The 19,931-nt window shown below is 28.6% G+C and overlaps 2 protein-coding genes across 9 annotated transcripts in view; one reads left to right on the forward strand and one right to left on the reverse strand.

Annotated features, from left to right (window-relative positions):
* The window catches only part of LOC126744412 (uncharacterized), a 69,657-nt gene that overhangs the window by 35,966 nt on the left and 13,760 nt on the right, over positions 1-19,931 (forward strand). For 7 of the 8 annotated variants that reach the window (XM_050451801.1, XM_050451806.1, XM_050451802.1 and 4 more), the window contains one exon: positions 19,142-19,216. In XM_050451801.1, the coding sequence (XP_050307758.1) occupies positions 19,142-19,216 (75 nt within the window). Of the gene's footprint in view, positions 1-12,119; positions 12,819-19,141; positions 19,217-19,931 lie in introns of those variants that run through there. The other variant, XM_050451808.1, reaches the window with a different exon arrangement.
* Positions 16,118-19,931, reverse strand: part of LOC126744411 (uncharacterized) — a 32,346-nt gene continuing 28,532 nt past the window's right edge. Inside the window, exon 12 of the mRNA XM_050451797.1 lies at positions 16,118-16,388. The gene's annotated coding sequence lies outside the window, so the exon portion shown is untranslated. The remainder of the gene's footprint in view (positions 16,389-19,931) is intronic.

Genomic DNA, 19,931 nt, shown 5'->3' on the forward strand with positions numbered 1-19,931 from the left:
GAAAATTTTTAGGTGAAAATTTTGAAAAAAATTTTTTTTGAGAAATTTTAATTTTTTTTTTATAAATTGATTATTCGTTCAAAAGGCTTCAAAAAAGTCTTATAAAAAATTTTTGAAAAATGTCCGAAAAAAAAGTTATACACAATTTTCCAAAAAAAGTCTTTCTCAAAAAATCCAAAGGGGTACCCTGGAAAAATGTCCATAATTTTGGTTTTTATTTTTTTTCTGGAAAACTATTGGTTGGAGAAAAAAATTGTTTAAACAAAACTTGTTTGGAATGTCAATGCGCATCAGATGAAATAGAAAAATCATTCTTAAATTCAACAATTTTCCGAAAAATTGAGGAAAACCCTTAAACAGTTTATCCTAATTTTTTCAAAAAATATTAAGAATATGGGAAATTTTCTTTTAGTATTAGAATCCTTATCAAAAATAGAACAATCGATAAAGAATAATATTTAGTCGTAAACCTCAAAATAAGGATGTTATGGAGGATTTTTGAAAAATTGAAAAATTTTTAGGTAAAAAATTAAAAAAAAAAAATTTTGAAAAATTTTATTTTTTTTTTTTATAAATTGAATAATCGCTCAAAAATCTTTAAAAAAGTCTTATAAATTTTTTTTGAAAAATGTCACAGAAAAAAGTTATACACAATTTTCCCAAAAAAGTGTTTCTCAAAAAATCCAAAGGGGTACCCCTGGAAAAATGTTCATAATTTTGGTTTTTTATTTTTTTTCTGGAAAACTATTAGTTGCAGAAAAAAATTGTTAAAACAAAAGTTGTGTGGAATGTTAATGCGCATCAGATGCACTAGGAAAATAATTTTTTAAGTCCAGTAGTTTTTCAGAAAATTGAGAAAAACCTCTTAACAGTTTTTCCTAATTTTTTCAAAAAATATTGGGAATATGGAAAATTTTCTTTTAGCATAGGAATCCTAATCGAAAATAGAACAAATCATAAAGAATAACATTTAGCCGTAAACTTCAAAATAAAGAAGTTATGGAGGATTTTTGAAAAAAGTTGGAAAATTTTTAGGTGCAAAATTTGAAAAAAAAATTTTTTTGAAAAAAATGTTTTTTTTGATAACTCTATAAAACACTTCAAAAAACTCTTATAAAACTTTTTTGAAAAATGTACCTGGAAAAAGTTATGCTTAAATTTCCCTGTCTCAAAAATCTGAAGGGGTATAACCATGGGAAAATTTTAATTTTTTCAGTTTTTATTTTTTTCTGGGAAAACTATTTGTTGAAGAAAAAAATTGTTTAAATAAAAGTTGTTTGGAATGTCAATGCGCATCAGATGCAATAAAAAAATAATTTTTAAGTTTAACAATTTTTGAGAAAATTAAGGAAAACCTGTTAACAGTTTTTCCTCATTTTCTCAAAAACTAATGGGAAAATTTAAAATTTTCTTTTAGTACTGGATTCCTTATTAAAAATAGAACGAATCATAAAGAATAACTTTTCGCTCTAAATCGAAAAATAAAGGAGTTATGGAGGATTTTTGAAAAATTGAAAATTTTTGGGTGAAAAATTAGAAAATTCAGGTTTTATTTTTTTCTGAGAAAACTAATTGTTGAAGAAAAAAATTGTTAAAACAAAAGTTGTTTGAAATGTCAATACGCATTAGATGCAACTGAAAAATAATTTTTAAGTCCAAGTTTTTCAGAAAATTGAAAAAAACCTCTTAACAGTTTTTCCAAATTTTTTCAAAAAATATTGGGAATATGGAAAAAATTGTTTTTCCATAGGAATCCTACTAAAAAATAGAACAAATCATAAAGAATAACATTTAGCCGTAAACTTCAAAATAAGGAAGTTATGGAGGATTTTCGAAAAATTGAAAAATCTTTAGGTGAAAAATTTGAAAAAAAAAATTTTTGAGAAATTAAAATTTTTTTCCTATAAATTGATTATCCGCTCAGAAAGCTTCAAAAAAGTCTCATAAAAAAAAGTTGAAAAATGTCCCAGAAAAAAGTTATACACAATTTTCCCAAAAGTGTTCCTCAAAAAATCCAAAGATGGAAAAATGTTAATAATTTTAGTTTTTATTTTTTTTCTGGAAAACTATTAGTTGCAGAAAAAAATTGTTAAAACAAAAGTTGTTTGGAATGTCAGTGCGCATCAGATGAAATAGAAAAATAATTTTTAAATTTAACAATTTTCCGGAAAATTGAGGAAAACCCTTAAACAGTTTTTCCTAATTTTTTCAAAAAATATTGGGAATATGGAAAATTTTCTTTTATCATAGGAATCCTAATTAAAAATAGAACAAATCATAAAGAATAACATTTAGTCATAAAGATGAAAATAAACAAGTTATGGAAGATTTTTTAAAAATTGGAAAACTTTTAGGTGAAAAATTAGAAAAAAAAAATTTTGAGAAATTTTAATTTTTTTCTTTATAAATTGATTATCCGCTCAAAAGGCTTCAAAAAAGTCTTATAACAAATTTTTGAAAAATGTCCCAAAAAAAAGTTATACACAATTTTCCAAAAAAAGTCTTTCTCAAAAAATCCAAAGGGGTACCCCTGGAAAAATGTTTATAATTTTAGTTTTTATTTTTTTTCTGGAAAACTATTAGTTGCAGAAAAAAATTGTTAAAACAAAAGTTGTGTGGAATGTTAATGCGCATCAGATGAAATAGAAAAATAATTTTTAAATTCAACAGTTTTCCGGAAAATTGGGAAAAACCTCTTAACAGTTTTTCTTAATTTTTTTAAAAAATATTGGAAATATGGAAAATTTTCTTTTAGCATAGGAATTCTAATCGAAAATAGAACAAATCATAAAGAATAACATTTAGTCAATAACCTTAAAATAAAAAAGTTATGTAAGATTTTTGAAAAATTGAGAAATCTTGAGGTGAAAAATTTGGAAAAAAAAATTTTTTTAGAAAGTTTATTTTTTTTTTATAAATTGATTAATCACTCAAAAGACTTCAAAAAAGTCTTATAAAACTTTTTTGAAAAATTTATCAAAAAAAAGTTATACACAATTTTCCCAAAAAAAGTCTTCCTAAAAAAAGAAGAAAATTGCCTAAATAAAAGTTGTTTAGAATGTCAATGCGCATCAGAGGCAATTGAAAAATAATTTTTAAGTTCAACAATTTTCCAGAAAATTGAACAAAATCTCTCAGGAGTTTTTCCTTATTTTCTTGAAAACTACTGGGAATATAGAAAATTTTCTTCTAGCATTGGAATCTAAATCAAAAATAGAATAAATCATAAAGAATAACATTTATCTGTAAATAGAAAAATAAAAGAGGTATGGAGGATTTTTGAAAAATTTCAAATGCACAAAAAACATGTCACTATCAAATTTAGCATGGAAATTGACAAAGTCTGTTAGTGTGTCCGTTGAGGTCGTCCTTAGGGTGCAACATTTTCAGCCAATTGTGTTTTTAATGCTTTGACACCCTGACTGTTTATTTAATTTTTTTAATAATTCTTCAGTCGATTTCTCCTATAAATTCAATAAATAAAATATCAGCAACAGCAAAAGGCAGATGTCTGAAGTAGTTTCAGCACACCTGCCAGCCCACATAATAGAATCATTACGGTAAAATCATTGGAAAAGTGATTCGTTATAATATTTATTTTAAATAAAATAACGCAGTGGGTTCATTAATGAACTTTATGAACAATGCATCCTTTGTCGCGTGGGCAGCGGTAGTGATTAACAATTTATTAGGAATGTGTGGGTTTATATCTATCTAAATCTAGAAAGAAAAACAAATAATGAAAAATATATTTTAATATGTCTAGAAAATCGGCGTAACTTCACTAAAGGAGTTGAACTACTTTAAATCAATGTAGGAAGTGACTTTGACTGCCTGGAATAAGTAGATTTATTTTTCTTCAAGGCATTAATTTCACACTAATTTTCAATTGATTTAAGACAGTTCTAAGTAATTTTCTATTTCATCCAAACACTCAGATAATATTCTACAAAAATTCAAAGCAGTTGACTCGTTCGTTTGTTTTTTCCATCATTTTTAGTTCTTCTAAAAATATAATTTAATATTGTCAGAAAATTGAAGTGATTCAGTTCATAGCCTGTGATTGATGATTTTGCGAGATTAAATGTAATTAATTCGAATAAAGATACTGTAATCCGTACATCATTTTTAATGAAATAATCTATCATATCTCTGAGTCAAATGGGTCTGAGAATCCATGAAATGTGGAGTTTTTTAGCATTTATATTATTTTATTTGTATGTCATTTTAAGGCGAATAAAAATGTCTTTCAAATATAAAATAATCAGTCCAGGACAGTGTTTAAAAAATTCAAATTGGTATCGAAAGTGTCAGGTTTTGTACAAAAAAAAAGCCATTTTCAAGTTTATTCTAGGCAATTGAGGGCCATTAACAATTTAAATCCTTTTATATTAGACATTTATTTATATTATATTACCGGGAGTTTTTGATGTTGATTCCAGATAGTTAAAGTTGTCTTTTTTATTCCAGGCAGTTCAAATTGAATTTGATTCTTTCAATCGAAAATTGGTCTCAGCTGCCTGGAATAACTTGAAAATTTCACTTAAAGTTCTTCCATTTATTCCAGGCAGTTGATAGTCAGTTCAGTTCTTTGATGCACAGTTTAGGTCGATGTCATTCAAATTTCAGACAGTTGAAATTGATTTATCTATAGAAATTTGATTTCAACTGCCCGAAATAACTTAAATAAAGCCTGAGATGATCTGAATTAATTTTGTGTAATTTTAAGGCAGTTGAGGTTTTTTTTTTTTTGAAATTTCGGGAACTTGAAGTTGATTTTTGACGCTTTTTCAATAGGAAAATGACCTTAATTGCCTGGAATAATTTGAATATTACAGTTGAAGTTGATTTATTGTATTATTCCAGGCAGTTGCCTGGAACAGCTGAAATATTAACAGAAATATTCTAGAATTTATAATAAAATAAACGATTTGTCTGATACACAGTTTAGGTCGATGTCGTTCAAATTTCAGACAGTGAGCTGTTTGACTGCCTGGAATTAGAAATAAATTAAAATCATTAATTGGAAATCCCAGGAAGTGCAGTGCATGTTCAGGAATTACCTCAGCTGCCTAGAATTTTCCAAAATACCTCCTGGAATTACAGATACTATATTGTAAATAATATATTTTTTTTTAATTCCAGGTAATTGAGACTGAGTTGTTTGACTTCCAGGAATTACAAATAAATTAAAATAAAAAATAAAGAATTCTAGATAGTCGATTGCACAACCAGGAATTACCTCAAATGCCTGGAATTTCTCAAAATATCCTCCTGGAATTATGGATACAGATAATTGTAAATTAATTATTTTCCAATTCCAGGCAATTAAGATTGCGCTGTTTGACTGCCTGGAATTCCAAATAAATTAAAATCACAAGTCGAAATTTCTAGGCATTTGAACGCACTTCTAGGGATTACTTTAACTACCTGGAATTTCCCAAAATATCCTCCTGGAATTATGGATACACATAATTGTAAATTAATTATTTTTCAATTCGAGGCAATTGAGATTGAGCTGTTTGATTGCCTAGAATTACAAATATATTAATATTAAAAACGATGAATTCCAAACAGTTGAACGCACGTCCAGGAATTACCTCAACTGCTTGGAATTTCTTTAAATTTATTCTGAAATTATAAGGACTACATAGTTTTAAATGCCATTTATTTTTCAATACTAGGCAATTTAGATTGAGCTGTTTGACTTATACGCTTGGACTATATAGTTGTAAAATTTTTAATTTTTTTATAAATTCCAAGCAATTAAGACTGAGCTGTTTGACTACCCGGAATTATAAATAAATTAAAAAATCATAAAACGAGAGTTTCAGGCACTTGAACACCCGTCCAGGAGTTACTTCAACTGCCTGGAACTACCATATAGTCATAAATTAATTATTTTTTAATTGAAATTAAGCTCTTTGACTCCCTGGAATTAGAAATAAATTAAAATCATTAATTGCAAATTCCAGGCAGTTGAATGCGCGTTCAGGAATTACCTCAGCTGCCTAGAATTTCTCAAAATATCCTCCTGGAATTACAGATACTTCATTGTATTAAATATATTTTTTTTCAATTCCAGGCAATTGAGACTGAGCTGTTTGACTGCCAGGAATTACAAATAACTTATAGTCATAAATAATGTATTCCAGGCAGTTACAACTACCTGGCATTTTCTAAAATATTCTCCAGGAATTACAGAGATTATATAGTCGTAAATTAATTATATTTTAATTTTCAGGCAATTGAAAATGAGCTGATTTAACTGCCTGGAATTTCCCGAATAATCCTCCTGGAATTATAGGGACGTTGAAGTTGATTGATCTATAGAAATTTGATTTCAACTGCCTGAAATAACTCAAATAAAACCTGAAATTATCTGAATTAAATGTGTGTAATTTTAAGGCAGTTGAGGTTGATTTTTTTTTAAATTTCAGGAACTTGAAGTTGATTTTTGATGATTTTTCAATAGGAATATGACCTCAACTGCCTGGAATAACTCGAAAATTACAGTTGAAGTTGATTTGTTGCATTTATTTCAGGTAGTTGATAGTCAGTTGCCTGGAAAGGCTAAAATAATAATTAAAATATTCTAGAATTCATAATAAAATAAACGATTTGTCTGATACACAATTTAGGTCGATGTCGTTCAAATTTCAGACAGTTGAAGTTGATTTATTTATAGAAATTTTATTTCAACTGCCTGAAATAACTCAAATAAAGCCTGAAATGATCTGAATTAATTTTGTGTGATTTTAAGGCAGTTGAGGTTGATTTTTTTTTGAATTTCCGGAATTTGAAGTTGATTTTTGACGATTTTTCAATAGGAAAATGACCTCAACTGCCTGGAATAATTCGAAAATTACAGTTAAAATTGATTTCTTGTATTTATTCCAGGCAGTTGATTGTCAGTTGCCTGGAAAAGCTGAAATATTTTAGAATTTATAATAAAATAAACGATTTGTCTGATATACAGTTTAGGTCGATGTCGTTCAAATTTCGGACAGTTGAAATTGATTTATCTATAGAAATTTGATATCAACTGCCTGAAATAACTCAAATAAGGCCTGAAATGATCTGAATTAATTTTGTGTGATTTTAAGGCAGTTGAGGTTGATTTTTTTTGAAATTTCAGGAACTTGAAGTTGATTTTTGATGATTTTTCAATAGGAAAATGACCTCAACTGCCTGAAATAACTTGAAAATTACAGTTGAAGTTGATTTCTTGCATTTATTCCAGGCAGTTAATAGTCAATTGCCTAGAAAAGCTGAAATATTTTTTGAATTTATAATAAAATAAACGATTTGTCTGATATACAGTTTAGGTCGATGTCGTTCAAATTTCAGACAGTGAGCTGTTTGACTGCCTGGAATTAGAAATAAATTAAAATCATTAATTGAAAATCCCAGGAAGTGCAATGCATGTTCATGAATTACCTCAGCTGCCTAGAATTTTCCAAAATATCCTCCTGGAATTATAGATACTATATTGTAAATAATATATATTTTTTTAATTCCAGGTAATTGAGACTGAGTTGTTTGACTGCCAGGAATTACAAATAAATTAAAATAAAAAATAAAGAATTCTAGATAGTTGAATGCACAACCAGGAATTACCTCAAATGCCTGGAATTTCTCAAAATATCCTCCTGGAATTATGGATACACATAATTGTAAATTAATTATTTTTCAATTCGAGGCAATTAAGATTGAGCTGTCTGACTACCAGGAATTATAAATAAATTAAAAAATCATAAATCGAGAGTTTCAGGCACTTGAACACACGTCCAGGAGTTACTTCAACTGCCTGGAACTACCATATAGTCATAAATTAATTATTTTTTAATTCCAGGTAATTGAAATTAAGCTCTTTGACTGCCTGGAATTAGAAATAAATTAAAATCATTAATTGAAAATTCCAGGCAGTTAAATGCACGTTCAGGAATTACCTCAGCTGCCTAGAATTTCTCAAAATATCCTCCTGGAATTACAGATTACTTCATTGTATTAAATAATTTTTTTTTCAATTCCAGGCAATTGAGACTGAGCTGTTTGACTGCCAGGAATTACAAATAACTTATAGTCATAAATAATGTATTCCAGGCAGTTACAACTACCAGACAACTACCTGGCATTTTCTAAAATATTCTCTAGGAATTACAGAGATTATATAGTCGTAAATTAATTATATTTTCATTTTCAGGCAATTGAAAATGAGCTGATTTAACTGCCTGGAATTACAAATAAATTAAAATCATAAATCGTGAATCTTATCATAACAGTTGAACGCACATTCAGGAATTACTTCAACTGCCTGGAATTTCCCGAATAATCCTCCTGGAATTATAGGGACGTTGAAATTGATTGATCTATAGAAATTTGATTTCAACTGCCTGAAATAACTCAAATAAAACCTGAAATTATCTGAATTAATTTTGTGTGATTTTAAGGCAGTTGAGGTTGATTTTTGACGATTTTTCAATAGGAAAATGACCTCAACTGCCTGGAATAACTTGAAAATTAGAGTTGAAGTTGATTTCTTGCATTTATTCCAGGCAGTTGATAGTAAGTTGCCTGGAAAAGCTGAAATATGAACTGAAATAATCTAGAATTTATAATAAAATAAACGATTTGTCTTATACATAGTTTAGGTCAATGTCGTTCAAATATCGGACAGTTGAAGTTGATGATTTTTCAATAGGAAAATGACCTCAACTGCCTGGAATAACTTGAAAATTACAGTTGAAGTTGATTTCTTGCATTTATTCCAGGCAGTTGATAGTCAGTTGCCTGAAAAAACTGAAATATTCTAGAATTCATAATAAAATAAACGATTTCTTTGATACACAGTTTAGGACGATGTCGTTCAAATTTCAGACAGTTGACATTGATTTATCTATAGAAATTCGATTTCAACTGCCTGAAATAACTCAAATAAAGACTGAAATGATCTGAATTAATTTTGTGTGATTTTTAAGGCAGTTGAGGTTGATTTTTTTTTTATTTCAGGAACTTGAAGTTGATTTTTGACGATTTTTCAATAGGAAAATGACCTCAACTGCCTGGAATAATTCGAAAATTACATTTGAAGTTGATTTCTTGCATTTATTCCAGGCAGTTGATAGTCAGTTGCTTGGAAAAGCTGAAATATTCTAGAATTTGTAATAAAATAACCGATTTGTCTGATACATAGTTTAGGTCGATGTCGTTCAAATTTCAGACAGTTGAAATTGATTTATCTATAAAAATTTGATTTCAACTGCCTGAAATAACTTAAATAAAGCCTGAAATTAATTTAAAAAATATTTCATTTTCCTGAAATCTAATTAAAAGCATTTCGTATAGATTCCAGGCAATTAAGGTTGTGTTCTTTTTTAATTCTAGGCAGTTGAATAACTCAAATATATTTTGTATATTCCATTCCAGACAGTTGAAATTAATTTTTAATGATTGTTTCAATAGAAAATTGATCTCAACTCCCTGAAATATAATTAAAGTTTTTTTTTCTTTTTTTGCCCTTGTGTTTGGTTGATTTAGACACCCAAAAAAAAAAATAATTTTTGTCTTTTTTTAAATTTTAAACACCTAAAAATCATTAACAAAAAAAGAAAAAGTGGTTTGACGGCGTCAGGATTTGAACCTAGGACACTTGCAAGATCATAGTCTGTAGCCACATTATCCGTTGCTCGCCGGTTCGATCCCTATTGCCACCATTATCACTTTTTATTTTTTTATATGTAACTTTTGTATTTTTTAATTAATAAAAAAATATTTTTTAAATAAAATAATCGATTAAAATTTTCATATAACTTTTTTTAAGTAAAAAGGAAATATCAAAAACCTGAATTTTAACAACATAAACAATTTGATAAAAATTACATTAAAAAAGTAAAAAAATTATTGGTGACTTTAGGGATCGAACCTTGGACCCCAGATATCACAGCCCATACCCAATTGCTTTAATGTGACTTATGTATTAATTGCCACATCTCAGCGCCATCAACCCAATACTACGTTAGTACCACAGTTCTCTACTTGAATATAATAATCTAAATAATGTCCTGAGTTTATTTAATTAATAACCAATAATCATTTTAAGATAAACTGCAGCAAGAAAAGCGCACTTTTAAACAGTCTAATATCTCCCATAATAAGTGAGCCATTGCGAAACCTGCATTATCAAATAGTGGCCGTCGTAACAAAAAACTTTCAAGAAACGCTCTTATATAACCATCGTCCATAGACAATGTGCAACAACTGTCTTATTTTTTTTTTCAAGTTATTTCGTGCAGCAGCAATATTGCAGCGAGCGTGATGTTTAGTAGGCCGTCAGTCGAACAATTTACCAGTAGAAAGTATTTCAATGTTTTACGGGTAAAACGGGTAAAACTAAAGTCAGTTTTGTTAATGTCGCGGTCTATTGTGTCTTTGCTGTATTTTAAGTTTGATTTTTCGGTTCTGTGTGTGTTTGAAAGCCTTTATATTGATTAAGATAATAATTAGGCTGGTGTCAGTTAAATTGTATCGGAAATATCTTTTAGTCAGTTTAATTAAGTGAAAAATTGGTTAAATATGGTTTAAATGTTCTTGTATCAGGGCATTTCATTATTCATTGGGCGCTGGTTCGATCCGAATTGTTGGCAAAGTCACTTAATCATTTAAAAAAATAATTTTTTAATTAAAAATGATATATTAATTTAAATATAATTAAAACATGAACATTAAAAAAATTACATTTAATTAAAGAAAACAAGTTGTTTGACGACTACGAGGATCGAACCTGAAACCTTAAGAATAACACTAATAGTCAAGGCATACCAATCGTTCATCGTTGGTTCGATCCCAATCGTTGCCACTATAATTTTTTTTTTATTTAACTTTTTTATTTTTTAAGTAGTCGAAATATAGAAAAATAATAAAAAAATGGATTTTTATATTAAAAAAAAAAAAATAATAATCATAAAAATCACAAAAATGCTTAAAAAAAATCTAATTTTTTTATGGAACTTTAATATTTTTTCTACATTTTTAAAACCATAAAAAATACAAAAATTAAATAAAACTAAAAAATAAAGTCGATTGACGACCATAGGGATCGAACCTTAACCCTTAGGTTCATAGTCCATAGCCCTACCATCAATGTATTTCATTCATGGGTCGCTGGTTCGATCCCAATCGTTGCCACTATCACTTTTTCTTTTTTTTATTTAGCTTTTTAATTTTTTAAATAATAAAAAAAAATTTAAAATAATATAAAATGAGATTTTTATGTATTTCTTTAAATTAAAAAAAAATAATAAAAATCACAAAAATATGGCGAGACATAACTTTTTTTAAGGATTTTTTTGTAACCACGAATTTTTTTGAAAAATAGTTGAAATTTTGGAAATTTTTACATGGTGGCAACGTTGCATAAATCATTTCACGTAAATTTCGTCACGACATGAATTTTTGCTCATATTGTGAATCGTCCATTTTTTTCTCACTTAGAGTATAACGGGTAAATCTGACAAAAGCACAATTTTATAAGAAAGAGATAGGAAGAAAAAATATGTCCTTTATGAATGAATTTTCCTGGCAACCTCACTATTGAATGAATTTCTCTTATTGGCAACATTGTTTTATTTAACTTCCTGAAATAATAAATAAATTTCTTACTAAAACTATATTTGAAAGAAATTAGAAATTTCCTCAAGTGCCTGGAAAAAATTAGGAATTTCTTCATTAAAATTAGTGAAATAAAAGCAAATTGTCCAGGTTGATGTTACAGGCAAGACCTGATCTTCAGTCAATTTCAACCCAACATACCTGGAAAACTAATAAAATTATAAGAGACTTTTATAAGAGTTTTTTATAGGAAATTTAATTATCTTTTAACTCTTATTTAAAAAAAAAATCATAGGATTAAAGGAAATTGGAATATAAAGCAAATTGTCCAAGGTGATGTTATAGGTATGAAATTGTTTCTCTCGTCTGTAAAATTCATAAATACGTAGGAAAAGTACAATTTCTTAATGATCCAGAATGTTCCTGAGAGGTGAGATGCGGTAGAACGTGAAAAAGTGGACTTTTGACCCCCATTTTACAAATGACTTCAATGCCTTTAAAAATTATAAAATTAAAAAAAAAATGGATTGATGAATACAGGGACCAGGGAACCTTATCCCTTAAGTTCATAGCCCTACCATCAGCATATTTAATTTATGGGTCTCTAGTGCGACTCGAATTATAGAGACTGTAACTTTTATTTGAATGTATTTTTTTCGCTTTTAAATCTATCAAAAAAGCTCGATATCTAATTGCATTAAAATGCTTTTATCGAATTACCGTGTTTTATCTCGAAACTCGATTATTTGAAACCTTTAAACAGTGTTTATATTGGTACAGCTCTCTCACCTTTAACCTTTGAAGAAATATTGTGTAACTCAGACAATGTACTCTAATGTCATCCTTGTTTGACATATAAAGTAAAATCGATACAAAATGACCTTCAAACTTTTGACACTTTTATCTTTTGATCTAGTCAAGTAGGAACGTGTAAGAGTTTTATTATTATTTTTTTTTAAATCGAGTATGTAACTGTTTTGTATCATAAGTGACATCGCGCTTATTATATTAAGGAAAACTCGTGTGGCGTAAAACGAGATAAAAAGTGAAAAGTGCCCAGTGTCGATGTGACCCAGTTTAGACATTCGCGCGATTCTATTGTCTATATATGACGAACAATCCGAATGTTCTACTACGAGGACTTGAGTGGCGACAAACGCCCGGCAATGCCCTGGATTAAGAGAATTCGGATTTATCTTCCTTATGAGGTAATTAAAATAATTAAATAGGGTTTCTTGAAGACAACATTAGGTGGTTAACTCAGCTATCTATACTGAAGTTATCTCTAAATATCAAACGCAGTAGAATTTATAGGATCTGTGAAGAGTAAATAGCAGCTACACGAGAGGCCATATGTAGCATACAAGTTTTGTTGACTAGAATTTTCTGATAGGCTTAGATGGAAGGGGTGTCACCATGATAGTCGACTTGTACTCGAGTCATTCATGGGTGATAGTGACGCAATTAGTTGGAAGAACTATCGAAGTTCTTAGAAGGGTATTCCAGGCAATCCAAATGGATCAATTATGAATGTATAGAGAAGTTTGAAAATTCGTCTAGGATACTTTTTCATGTTTTTATTATTCATTTAACTTTCAGAAATACTTAAAACAATATGTCTGAATTAATAAATGTGCACGAAAAAGAATCACATTTGAATAAATTAAAATGATAATTTTCTTATAATAAGTTTGTGTAAAACGCGGTTATTTTGCAAACATCAGCAGAGGCGTACAACTGTGCAATATATGACTTGGAAACCTTGGTTGGGAAATATTCTTTACGACGAGTTTAGTCGTTTAATGAATAATTGTTACGATATTCTGCGGCCTTGAGCAGCTGATGGAGTTTGTGTAAGAAAATGATAACTTAAGTGAGGATTTGTGCATAAGATTACATGTTAATAATTATGCAGTATATTCACTTGTCGCTGGATTGACTCCAATTAGTTGTGATTTTTTGCAGTTTTTCAGGCTAAAAAATCTATAAAATCAAAAGTTTTGTTGTTTTCTCGATTTTGAAGGCATGAAGAATATTGAAATTAAAAAAAAATTTAAAAAAAAGGTATTTGACGACCCTAGGGTTCGAACCTAAAACCTCAGGGATCGTTATAGACCACAACATCGTTAGTGTCTTCATTATTCATTGGTTGTTGGTTCGATTCCTTGGGCCGTCACAATCACTTTTTTTTAATGCCACTTTTTTATTTTTTTTATTATTAAACAAAATCAGACAATAATAAAAATCGAAATTTTTATATTTTTTGTTTGTTTTAAAAACAAAAAAATCACTAAATATAAATAAAAAAATATATTTTCATTATTTTTTTGTTTGTTTTTTTTATTCTAAAACAGTCAAAAAATATTTAAAAAAAATTAAAAGTTTGTTGACGATCCTAGGAGTCAATCAATCAATTAATCAATGCTTTATTGTCAAGAAATTGTTACAATTTGTAGACAAAGCTGTAAAACAAAAAAGACACAAAAATACAAACAAAACACAATTAAAAAAAAGAAAAACAAAACAAAATTTAAAAAAAAAAATAAAAAAATAAATAAATAAATAGAATAGATTATCTACAATATATACAGATTAATACAATTTAGAAATTGTAAGTAGTCAAAAATATTATTATAAAATATACAATTTAATGTATACAATGTCAAAAAAAATTATTAAAAAATCTCTCTACGTTAAAAAAAAAATTAAAAAATATTTAAAAAAGTAAAAAATTATAAAAAATCGAAATTTTATTTTTTTATATTTTAAACCCCTAAAAATCACAAAAATTAATTATTTTTTATTTTTCTTTGCTTCTAAAAGTAACACAGTCAAAAAAAAATATAAAAAAAAAATTGTTGACGTCCCTAGGGATCGAACCTTAGACCTCAGGGATCATAGGCCACACCGTCAAAGTTTTCATTATCTATTAGTCCCAGGTTCGATTCCAATGGTCGTCACTATTGCTTTTAATTTTCGTTAATGTAACTTTTTTATTTTTTTTTTATTATTATACAAAATAAGAGAATAATAAAAATTGAAATTTTCATATTTTTTGTTTGTTTTAAAAAACTAAAAATAAATACATTTTATTAATTCTTTGTTTTTTTTTAATCTAAAACAATTAAAAAACATTGAAAATAAGTTTGTTTTTTTTAAATTATAAAAATCTAAAAATTAAAAAAATTAAATTAAAAAAACATATTTTTTTTTGGTTATTTTTATTTATAAAAAAAAATAAGACAATAATAGAAAACAAAATTTTATTTACTTAAGTTTATTTAAATATTATTATTTAAATTTTAAAATAAAATAAAATAAATAAAAACTTCGTTGACGATCCTAGGGATCGAACCTTAGACCTCGGGGCCACATCGTCATCTCTATTGGTCGCCGGTTCGATCCCAAACGTCCCTACTATAATTTTTCACTTTTTTAATGTAACTTTTACATTTTTACATTATTACAAAAATATGAGAAAACAATAAAAAATGAAATTTTCATAAAGTTTTTAGACTGTTTCGGCTCCATTAATCACTTCCAAATAACCCTCGAGCTGGTTTATGTATATAACGATGTAGTCTCTACATCGAAAAACAAGCGACATTATTATAGTTGCTAACCAGGTATTTACTTCGATGGTTATGAGTCATTGGGCTCAATTACCGGTGACCTTTGATCTTTTACATGATCTTGTCATTTCATACAACTCCTAAGAAATGTATTCACACCACTAAATTGTCTTAAAATTTCATCAATTTATTATATAAGCGATTTTCAAGAATAATAATCTATTTCAGGTTGTCGAGTACTCACTTAAATATTTATGCTGTATTTGTGTGTTTTTTTTAATTCATTACCTATTAAGGAAATACCGTGTATGGCAGAATTAATCAGCTCTCGTAGTAATACGGCTTTAAACCTAAAAATAGCGTAAAAAAGCAATGCAGTGATCTTTTTAATTAATTTATCATGTTACGCACATCTTGATTGGGTAATTGATATCCCCCCGATGCCATAGAAAATCGACCTTGCGACATTGAATTTCCCACAAGGTTTTCGTTCTCTCTTTTATTTGTCTTAATTAATTGATAAAGGTTATGTAGTTGACGGCCATTCTTCTTTCTATAGGAGGTTGGATATTATCATCGGTATATTCATATCACCTTAAAAAGATGGATTGAGTTAAACCAATTGCTTACATTTTTTTATTATGAAATTCTCCTTTTACCAATGCGTCATCTTTCCCTTGCATAATACTATGCTCTCATTATATGTCCTAAATATTGTAACGAAGTCACAACATCTAGAAAGACTGCAGTTTATTTATGTGTTCTCTTTTAAATATCCAGCTTTCCTTAGCATTGAATACTCGTAGCACCTCATTGTTCTCACTCTTAAGTCTATTCTGGAGCAGTAAGACCACTATGTTTTTTTTATATAATTTCACGGTTTATTAATAGTTTGACAAACTGGTTTTTATTTTTATGAACAAATATTTATTTTTCACAATGTTGTTGGTCCTAATAATTATTATGCGAATACACTTAGGGGGTCAAAAACCTCTGCTACTCATTTTGTCATACATACGTCTTTTTATTCGTTCTATCGCACGTTTTAAAAAAGCCTTGAGTACTTAAGGCAAATCCTTAAAAATGGGCCAAACCAACACGTACAAGGCAGCGGGTGGCATAATGGAGCCGTCGTTTGCATACAGGAATTGTTGTTTCAGTTTGAAGGAGGGATTTTCGGTTGTGCTTGTTTTTTAAGAAAATTGTCTAGAAAAAATTAAATTTGCAAGTATTTAACCTAACTGCGCATTAGTTTAGGTGCTATAAGCCGCATTAACACGTGTCAAGTAGCTAAAGCAAGTTACTAAATCAAGTAGCTAAAATTTAGTCCTTTTGTTTTTGTGAGCGTTTACACGATTTGTTGTTTAGTGTTGATAAAACATGGCCGGAAAAGTTACGCGTGCAACAGTGCGGAATTGTATTTTAAAAGTATGTGGCTGTATTTTTTAAATAAATTTAGTGGAGGATGACCGAAGTATCTTTAGTTACCCATTTTTCATTTTTGTTTATTTCGAGAGACTGTATGGCACACATTTTTGCCCATGATAATAAATGCGATACCTCATAAACGTATACGGTTTAATGGAGTTTGATATTTTTCGATTTAAAAGTAAACTACCTTTAGGACATTATTTATTTCAAATCTGTTAAATTATTTATTGAATCCTCTTTATCCAAGATACTTCTAAATTCTAATTTTGATAAAAATCGATACAGTCCAAGCAACCACACGATAGTTAAATAAACGTTAATTTTTGGTTTGCGCACCAAGTTTTTAAATGACGAAATTGTCTCTCTTTTGTGAACAGAATCGTATATTATATACGTGTATTTTCATCTAAAATTTAATTCAAAAGCATTTTTTGCCCAGACAATTATTTTCTGGAAAAAAAATGTTTTTTCTTAGGCCTACCCTTAGCCCCCCACCCACCCCACACAACTTACCAGTAAGAAATTGTTTTCAAAAATCATTGTTTTTCAAAATATTACGCATGAATAATAGCTGGTTTCATTGTTAATATCTAATATAATAACACAGTTTGTTTATTTAAATTTGATATACGTATATTCTACAGTATAATAAAAATACCTTGACCATATACGATTGATAAATAAGTATACCATAACCAAAAATTTACTAAAAAATCGTTGAATAAATCAATTTTTAACGATAATAATATATGATATGTTGCTTGGGATCGTTTTATTTTGTGTTAATTTTAAGGTAAAAAATTCATTTAAAAAAAAATATTTGGCGACAGTGGGGATCGAACCTGGGACCTCAGTGATAAGCCATAGATCGTCAACGTATTTCGTTATTAGTGGCAGGTTCGATCCCCATCATCGCCGTTATTCCTTTTTAGTTTTTTTTTACAAACTTTTCTCTTTTTTAATAATAAAAAAAATACTAAAAATAAATAAAACACTAAATATTAATTTATTTTTTTAATTTTAAAAAACATAAAATCCCAAAAATCTAAAAAAAAAAAGTTGATTTCTTTATAGTATCCCTAAACTTTTGCATTCATAATCTTTTTTGCACAGTTTAACGTTAATGTAGGGCTCGACATGTTTAAAAATTCCTTTTGTGTACAAAAAGCCCAAACAAGTATTGACGGTGGGGGAAATAGGGCTCAAGTAACCCTTTTAATACTCCTGCGAGAAACGGTGTTCCCAGGTGCAACCGTGCCTCGCTTTGTTAAAAATTACGAACGTTTTTTAAACAATAGAAGAAAATTTCCATTTCGGGTAAATCCTGAGGCTTCAATTTCATTGCATGCATTGTACACATACATAATGGATACTTCCAGTTTCATTAATTCCATGCTAATTTTTGCCTGGGGCTTTTATTCGTTTACTTGTTTACTACTATAGGAAAGAAAATTAATTATTGCAGACCCATAAATCTGCTTCTGTCCGTCCATAAATGCCATCATCATTCGTTTACCGGTTGACATTTCGAAACCGGGTGCACCAATTTCCATTTAGCAGCAAACGGGAAAGTCCGAGTTTTTATTAATGTCAAGTTCAAGGGAAACTGAATAAATATTTCCCGGGTTCGGTTGGGCGTGGATCTCGCTTTGACACGCACACGTTTAACAGGTTACAATGTCGCAAAACACAATCGCGGACATTGGATTCACAGATTGTGGAAAAATGGACGGACCACAACTCAGTATCAAACTGATTCAAGTCAAAGAAGACTTTAGGGAACTCAGGGTTTAAGAACGACCTCATTGTCATCACCGGGTGCCGAGATATTAATGGATTTGCCAGAGATGAATGAGTTCGTTATGTAAAGGAGTTCTTGTAATAAAATTTGCCAATTTCTCCTGCGAGGATTTCAATTATTCGATCATAGTTAAACCAGACATCAGGAGATCCGAAGGCCTTATTTTACAGTACAGGAGCTAAGAGTGTAAAGAAAACCTGATCATTCCTATCTATAAAAAAAGGAAACCCAGAAGAAAAAGAGGAAATTTGGTAGGGCAGTGATTAATTAACTGTTTATCGACTTATAAACAAATATACGATACTATTCTAAGAGTTAAGCTAATGGACGCATTGCTAGAGCTAGGAATTCTCTTAGAACCACAATCTGTGGTATTAATTTCTAGATTAAATAATGTCGTATGTGCAACTGGTGTTTAGCTATTCAATTTTTTTTTAACTTAATTCAATGGCATTGGTCAGCTTTAGTCAAGGAGGATTTTATTGACTATAATTTGACTGTTTTCATATTAGTCATTTGTCATTCAAGTTTCTCTTACAACTTTTAGGACGTTCTGTATATCTTCGCAATAATAAATCACTATATAATTTAAACAAGGCAACTTTCTATTAATTCTTATTAGGCCTTACAAGATTTAATCTTTTTATTAGCAAACGTAATTACCACGATATATCTGATGAAATATTAATAAAACATTACTTTAATTATAATTTTTTTTTTATTTCAGGATCTTCCAACCAAGTCACATAGCACGTGTAGCGATGGATCCCTACTTAGTATGGATAGTTCAGAAATGGATGAGGTATGAATATTTTCTGGATATCCATTATTGCTCCTAGTCCAGGCATTTATTTATGTAACTTTACAAATAGTAAAAAAAAATAGTAATTAATTGTAAAGTAGCAGGAACAACAATTAGGAATAAAAAAGTAATTAGTTTTTGAGTTATAGGCGTTTTGTAAAATTTTTCAAAAAACAATGTTTCATCAAAAATTATTTTTTTTGGACACCCTGTATATTTTTTGAAAAACGATGAATTAGGTGTCTAATGAAATTATTCAGACAATGTGTATACGAATTTTCAAGTTTGTATTTTGAGTAGTTTTTGAGTTATGGGAATTTTGTGAAATTTTCCGTTTTTTTCAATATCCTGTACATTTTTTGAAAAACGCTGAAATAGGTGTCCAATAAAATTGTTCAGACAATGTGTATACGAATTTTCAAATTTCTATTTTGAGTAGTTTTTGAGTTATGGGAATTTTGTGGAATTTTTCGAAAAAAAAAAATTCGTCTTTTCTAAAAATCCGTTTTTTTCAACACCCTGTACATTTTTTGAAAAACGCTGAAATAGGTGTCCAATGAAATTGTTCAGACAATGTGTATACGAATTTTCAAATTTCTATTTTGAGTAGTTTTTGAGTTATAGGCATTTTGTGGAATTTTTCGAAAAAAAAAAATTGGTCTTTTCTAAAAATCCGTTTTTTTCATTACCCTGTACATTTTTTGAAAAACGCTGA

Source organism: Anthonomus grandis, chromosome 14, assembly GCF_022605725.1.
Source record: "Anthonomus grandis grandis chromosome 14, icAntGran1.3, whole genome shotgun sequence".
NCBI lineage: Eukaryota > Metazoa > Arthropoda > Insecta > Coleoptera > Curculionidae > Anthonomus > Anthonomus grandis.